This window comes from Chiloscyllium plagiosum, unplaced genomic scaffold, assembly GCF_037043375.1.
Source record: "Chiloscyllium plagiosum isolate Xiang-an unplaced genomic scaffold, Cpla_swu_hap1 HiC_scaffold_6, whole genome shotgun sequence".
Classification (NCBI taxonomy): Eukaryota; Metazoa; Chordata; class Chondrichthyes; order Orectolobiformes; family Hemiscylliidae; genus Chiloscyllium; species Chiloscyllium plagiosum.
Window position 1 is genome coordinate 49,657,072 of NW_028270144.1, and position 7,560 is coordinate 49,664,631.

Genomic DNA, 7,560 nt, shown 5'->3' on the forward strand with positions numbered 1-7,560 from the left:
GAGCATTAAGCCAATTTCTGAGACTTCATTACCATCCCTGGTATTCTGCCACACCAGCAAGACAGACCTAACAGACATAGTGACAAGGGCATACTGCAATCACAGCTTTACTCCGATTGACCTGATCCCATGAGGTACTGTGATTAAAGTGTGATAACACTGTGGCTTTCAGAGGTGTATTTTGTCCTGGTACCCTTTGAAACGAGAGAGTTAACAAGAAGGGAGGAACAGTCTAACCACCAACTTGACAGCCGTTATATAGAAAAAAAGCCTGAATGGGTGTGGCCATCTATTTCTAGTTTCTCTTTAAAGCTTTTGTTATCACAAGCTGCTGCCATCTTGAAGCATCTAATTCGCAAACCACCCCCCCCACTACAGCTAGAAGCTGGGGTTTCTCTTCCTACTCTGGGCACTGCCTGTGAGAAAATCTGTTTTCTGCCTTTTAGTCAAGGGGTATTTTATGGGATGTTACTCATTGAACACAGTTAATTAGTAATAGCTACTGTATATATTATCTGTTAGGTTTTCCAAAGTTATTTATTTTGTTGTGCTTTAACAAAAATTTGTTGAATAAATTGTGTTTTGCTCAATGTTGAGTAGTTTGACCAGTCAAATTGCATCTATAATATAGCACTTCACATTTGCTTTTAAAATTGAAAAAGGTTAGAGTCTAGGCTATCTTAAAATATTGAGAGGGTCTGGTCTGGTCCATATCAAGACTATGTTCGAACACACCATCACCGTTCAAAAAATCTAAATCCAAACTGTCAGACTACTTTGCCAACACAGTTTACATTCAAGTATATATTAGGAAGACTTAAACCACTGTCTCAACACATTCCAAAAACTGACTCCTTAAAAGGGGATAGCTTCTTCCCTCTACTTGAAAGCTGTTCGCAGCATGAACCAAATATCTTTGCAATTCTAATGTGATTTCATTGAGCTGAGCTCCCAAAAACATATTCATACCACCTTGAAGACCACTAAGTCCACCTCCATACCATCACCTGATTCCATCCCTACCTCAGTTCAGCTACCAAAACTCTCATCTGTGTTGTTGTTCACATAGATGTGACTGCTTAATGAATTCTTGGCCTGTCTGAAGAGTGCTACCCTCCATAAACAGGAGCTAATCCAAAGTCCTTCTGTACTCAAACTGATTCCTGCTCACCCATCATAGCTATGCTTCTAGACCAAAGTTGACTTTGGGAGTTCAGCAAAACTAAAAATTTAAAATTCTCATCCACATTTTCCAATCTCAATCATCATATGCCTTATTTGGGCAGTCTCTAACCCTTGAACAGCTGTTCCAATTTGGAACTTTGACTTCATAGCTTGACTGCTGGTGTTTTTTGAAGGCAGAAGTCCTCCCAAAACCCCTCTTGCACCATACTCAAAATTTACCTCTTTGGTCAACAGTCAGATCCAACGTGTTTCCAAATATTGAGAAAGCAGCTCGAGACCTAGGACAACATTTTTAAAAAGGCAGGCAAAGGTGAGGACTGCAGATGCTGGAGATCAGAGTCTAGGTAAGAGTGGTGCTGGAAAGGCACAGCAGGTCAGGCAGCATCCAAGGAGCAGAGAAAAAAAAATTTCGATATTTCAGGCAAAAACTCTTCATCAGGAATCCTGCTCCTCGGATGTTGTGCTTTTCCAGCACCACTCTAATCTAGATTTTAGAAAAGGTGCCAACTTAAACAGATGCAGACGCACCAGCTCTCTGGTAGCAATTAAATTCAACCTGCTGTTAGTAATCTTGCAAACAACTTCTCCCAATGAGATCTAGTGTTCTGCCTTTGTTTTCAGTAATGTCCCAATTAAAACTTAACTTAAATTTATGGGAAATAATTGTTACACATTGACAACTTTACATAAGCATGAATTAGAACCAGTCATAGGCCTTTCAACCCCTCAAGCATGCCACACCATTCAATAAGTTGTTAACTGACCTGATTGTGACTTCAAATCCTCATCCCTGCCTACTCCTGAAAACCTATTAAGTAGTCATATGGCATAGAAGAATCCCTCTGGCACCATTTTATGCGCCAATCTATCTACACTAATCCCACCTTCCAGCATTCAATCCGTAGCATCAAATATTATGGTATTTCAAGCACTAAAATGTACTTTTTAAAACTGTTGAAAGATTTCCCACCTCTACTGCCTGAGAGTGCATTCCAGATTCCCACCACCCTCCAGGCAAAAAGGGAAAGCCTTCTCTGCTGTAAAAAAAACAACCAGAGTTTATTTAGCCTTTCATTGTTAAAATGTTCCAAAACTTAGGAAATGTGTTGCTGAACTTCCTCTGTGCATCCTCCCCAACCCCTCCAGTTTCCCATTAAGCTGGATCTGTGTAAAAGGACCCCAAAATTCCTCTGTTCCTGGACCAACACCCCCCCCCCCCATCCCATTTGTATCACTGACAGCCACAAGTGAGGTGCCGGAAGACTGGAGGGTGGCTAACGTTGTGCCTGGTTTAAGGAAGGCTGCAAGGAAAAGCCACAAAACAACAGATCAGGTAGCTTAACATTAGTAGTAGATAATTTGTTGGAAGGGATTCTGAGAGGATGTAAATGCATTTGGAAAGACAAGGACTAATTAGGGTTAGTCAGCATGACTTTGTGCATGGGAAATCATGTCACTAACTCGATTGAAATATTTAATTATAATGACAAACATAGATGAAGGCAAAGCTGTTGACCTTGTTCAAGGCCTTGCTAAAGTCCCTGTAGACAAAGTAACCAATTTGTCATGTCGAACCAAGGTTAGATTACATGGGATCCAAGGAGGGCTAGCCAAGTGGCTACAAAGCTGACTTAACAGTCAGACAGAAGGCTGTGGTCTACTTGACAAGTTATCCCTAGATCCATGTGATTTTACCTATCAGTTGCTAATATGGGGCACAGATTCTGATTAAGCAATGTGACAATGTACCTACACTTGGATATTGAAGACACTTCAGTCATCTTTTCAGAAAAAAAACTCCAACGTTTTGCTACCGAGTATATATTAAAAAAAAATTCACCTCACCTTTCTAATTTGGCCGCCCTGATTTTTAAGATAGTGGCCCATAGTTATAGATTCTCACAAGGTGTATCGTCCTCACCATATTTAATCAATCAAGACCTCTTTGGATCATATATCTAAAATAATTCAACCTTTGCTCTAAACCTCAGCAAATAAGGCCTAGTTCAATCTTCACAGTCTGATAAATACTCTCTGAATCTACTTACTTCATTGTTGACATCAAAAAGGTGAGAATGCCTGTACACAGTACTCGAGATGCAATCCAACTAATGCTTTGTGTAACAGAAGCATCATCTCTACTGCTGCGGTCAATTTCCCAGATGTTAATTTACACGATGGCCTACTGGAATTAAATTGCTAGACTTAATTTAGGTAATTTTCTGGGAACCTAGGCTCAAATCTTGCCACAGCAGATGGAGTGTGAACTCAAAATCCAGAATGACAAAAAAAGTCTAATAATGACCATGAAACCATTGTCATTTGCTGGAAAAACCCAATGACTCACTAAATGTCCTTCAGGGAAGGAAGTTTGTGTTCTTCCCTAATTTGGCCTAAATCTGACTCCAGACCTACAGCAATGCTGTTGACTTAACTGCCCTTTGGACAATTGGGAATGGGCAATAAAAATGCTGGTCCAAGCCAATGACAGTCGCATTTCTATTCACTTTCCTAATTATTACTGTACCTGCATACTAACCTTTTGTAATTCATGCACACAGATCCCTATGCATCACCTCATCACTTAGACGATGCTTTATTTTTCCTGTAAAGTGACCAAATTCATACTATCCCAGAAATTTACCCCATTTGCCACATCTTTGCCTCCTCACTTCATCTCTATCATGTTGTAATCTGCTATCCTCTTCAGTTTGTCAGCCAATTTGACACCATTCCTTCATCCTAGCCATTTACAGAAATTGTAAAGGTCTTAGCAATGATCAGTGGCACAACACTTGTTACTCGTACCAACTTGAAAAAGACCCAAATGTGGGTACTCCCCATTTGCCAGCCAATCTCCTATCCATGTCAGTATGTTGCTCCTACAAGAGGGGTTATTTTCCACAACATCCTCTGAAGCAGCACCTTACCTTCTGGAAATTTTAAGTACAGTACTCCTCCCCGTTCCCCTTTAGACACATGTTATCTATTTGGAGTTCTAAATAGGTAGGTAAATAATGTTTGACCATTCACAAAACCATTGCGATTCTCAGATGATTTTGAATTTATCCAAGTACCCTGTTATAAAACTTCTTTAATAACACAATCATAGGATCCCAACAGTGGGGAAGCAAGCCATTCAATCCACATTAACCCGCTGAAGAATCCCACCCAGAACCATTCTGTATGCTATAGCCCTGCATTTCCCATGCTAATCCACCTAATCTGCACATGCCTAGATACTCTGGGTAATTTGGCATGACCAAACCAACTAATCTGCACATCTTTGGACAGTGGGTTCTAATGTTTTTTTCTATTTAGATGTTATGCTAACTGGCCTGCAGTCCTTCATTCTTCATCAAATTAAAAGGGAATTACATTCACTTCCAATCTAGTAGAACTGCCCTTAAAACAAGGTTTGGAAACTTGAAACCAATGCATCAGCTATCTCACCAGCCACCTCTTAAGATCCTCAGATGAAGTCCATCAGGGCACCTTTCAGCCAGTGCTTCAGCAATTTAACCAGGATCACTTCTCCAGTAAATTGTGATTTTCTTGCAATTCCTCTTTTTCATTTTCTAGTTTATTGCTGCTTCTGGGATGTAACTTGTGCCCTCTGTAGTGAAGACTGATGCAAAATATCTGTTCAAGTCACCTAACATTTTTCATATTAATTCACCAGGTTAACTTCCTACAGGATCAGTGCTCACACTTAATTCTGTTCCATAAACTATACAAACCTTTGCGGTCTGTTTTTTTAAATATTTCTGGCTAGCATCCACTCAGCCTAACCCCATAAGTTTTTTGATCATGGTTTTTAAAAAAATATTCTGCCCAATTTTCTGACCTACCAGGTGTCTTTGTACAATTCTAGGAGTTTACTTTTCACAAAATTTCTCCAGTTAACTACAGATGTGTCCATCCCTCAAAATTTTCTTACCTGTTGGATTGTATCCAGTCCGTTTATTCTGAAATCTCTCCTTACAATGTCTGTTAATGCATCTTTATTGACCCCAAGCTAAATTTGCTAATTCACTTTAGCCAGCTCTGCTTTCATGCCCTCTACTTTAAAAATCCATCAATTGTATCGCTCTCAAACTGAATTTTAAAATTCAAATCATTATGGCAACTGCGATTTAACTAATCAATATCAAGTCAAGCATAGCCTGCTTTACATCTTCCCAAATGCAATCCCTTGCCTAAAGCATTTAGTCAGATGTACAGCAGGGAAACAGATCCTTCAATTCAACTCATCCATACTGTTCAGATATTCTAAATTAATCTAGTCCCATTTGCCAGCACTTGGCACACATCCCTCTAAACCCTTCCTATTCATATATCCATCCAGATGCCTTTTAAAAGGCTATAATTGAACTAGCCTCCACCACTTCCTCTGGCAGCTCATTTCATACATGCAACACCATCTGCATGAAAAAGTTGCCCCTCAGGTCCCTTTTCACCCTAAACTGCACTCTAGTTCTGGACAACCCCACCCTGGGGGAAAAGATCTTGTCCCTTTACTCTATTCATGTCCCTGATGATTTTATAAGCTCCTCAGATTTTCCCTCCCGAGAAAACAGCCCCAGTCTGTTCAGCCCTATAGCACAAGCCCTCCAACCCTGGCAACATCCTTGTAAATTTTTTCTGAACCCTTCCAAATTTCACAACATCCTTGCTATTGGATGGAGACTAGAAAAGCACACAATATTCCAAAAGTGGCCTAACCAATGTCCTGTACAGCCACATCATGACATCCCAAGTCCTATACTCAATACTATGACCAATAAAAGAAAGCGCACCAGCATTCTGGAGCTACCAGGGGTTGCAACTGCGATATAATTCATAGAACACATTTAAGTGTCAAAGGAACTACTTTATTATACTCCACTTTATATGTAGCTTGTTTAAAAATATATAGTTTATTAACCTTCTAGATACTGAACCTCAGGAACATAATAAGTCATTTACAAGAAACTCACCAAACATTAGCTACTTGTGTAACAATACAAGTTGTGTCAGCTGAAGCAACTTAGGAAAAGCAAAAGCAGCAGAAAACTTCTTTCCCTTCTTCCAATATCAGTTTGATCACCAATGAAGTGTTGCCACATTAACTTGGTTAGTTTTATATGTTTAAGACAAAACACCTCACTGACTCAATCTAGTTTCTGCTACTTTTAAAAAGTACAGCTGCTTCTTTGGAACCTTGTTAAAGCTCATAAGGCAGCCCCATAAGGCTGGCAACTACAGAATTGATTTTATTGCTGGCTTCTGTTTACAAAATTAGATTTGCACAAAATTAAGAGATTTTCCTGCTCAAGTCTACACAAAATGACACTTAAGAAATATACTTGAGGATAAACTCTGTTTCAGCTCCAGTGTTCTACAACTAATTCTCCCTTAGTTACACCACTGGTAAAGGCCAGGTGCCAAACAAACAGCTAAACTTGTAACGAAATCTAAAGCTTCCATCGGGGAATGGACTGGCATGATTAGCAGGATTGCTATGTCTTAATCTTTCCAGTTTGTATAGGGACAAATAGTTACCGAAATCAGTTTCTGGCTGTAAACCTCAGCAGGCAAGATGAGGCGATTGCTGGGCCTTGTCCCAGACATATGCCCTGGCTCTGGAGCACGCAGATTGGAGAACAGGACACGGCCGAGGCCGGACAGCGACGCACCCGTCCCTCACCTTCACACTGAAGATCGATGATGACCAACAGGAAGGGAATGTAGTAGTTCACTTTCCTCAGGCAGGCCCGTGGCGCCACCATCCCGAAGCTTTCGAATCCTCGGGCGTGCGGCGGAGCGCGAGGCTCTACCTCGGCCCGAGTTAATCTTGACCTGTCGGATCTCCAGAAGAAGCTACTTTCCCAACCGATACAGCTACTGTCTCACCGGGATCAAGCCTGCCTCTGGGCCGCTGTCACGGATTCAGGCTAACGTCTCTCTGAATCAGGCCGCACGCTGCTGGATTGATTCCCCTATCAGTGGTCATTCAGTGATGGGTCGATCCTAGTCCTGCAAGTCACTTAATGCTCAGTTAACCCCTATCCCGCTGGGCCGCTCAATTAATCCCTTCCTCGCAACGCCGTTCTCTTAAAATCCAGAACCCATCAGTCGTGGTTTGCTCTGATTGGATGGCAGCAGAACAGGTCATACCTCACTCTGAATGGGCAGCGGCCACGCAAGACCCTGCTACACGTGACGAACAGGATGACGTGGACTCCGAAACAAACCCCGCCCCGCGTGCGCCGTCCTGCTGCCCCGCCTCTGACAAAGTTATCTTCGATTCCACGCTGATCTAATCCTGCAACTCTCTCCGTGAACCTGCGTCCCGCTTCGCTCTCAATGTACTCGAAGATAGGGTTCGCAATC

General features: G+C 41.5%; 1 protein-coding gene across 3 annotated transcripts in view; it reads right to left on the minus strand.

Moving 5' to 3' along the window:
* dnajc3a (DnaJ (Hsp40) homolog, subfamily C, member 3a) overlaps positions 1–7,317 on the minus strand; it is a 74,131-nt gene extending 66,814 nt beyond the window's left edge. The window contains exon 1 of one of the 3 annotated variants that reach the window (XM_043691462.2): positions 6,875–7,311. In XM_043691462.2, the coding sequence (XP_043547397.1) occupies positions 6,875–6,956 (82 nt within the window). In that variant the 5' untranslated portion in view covers positions 6,957–7,311. Of the gene's footprint in view, positions 1–6,729; positions 6,842–6,874 lie in introns of those variants that run through there. The other 2 variants (XM_087987991.1, XM_087987993.1) reach the window with 2 other exon arrangements.
* Positions 7,318–7,560: the final 243 nt, after the last annotated feature.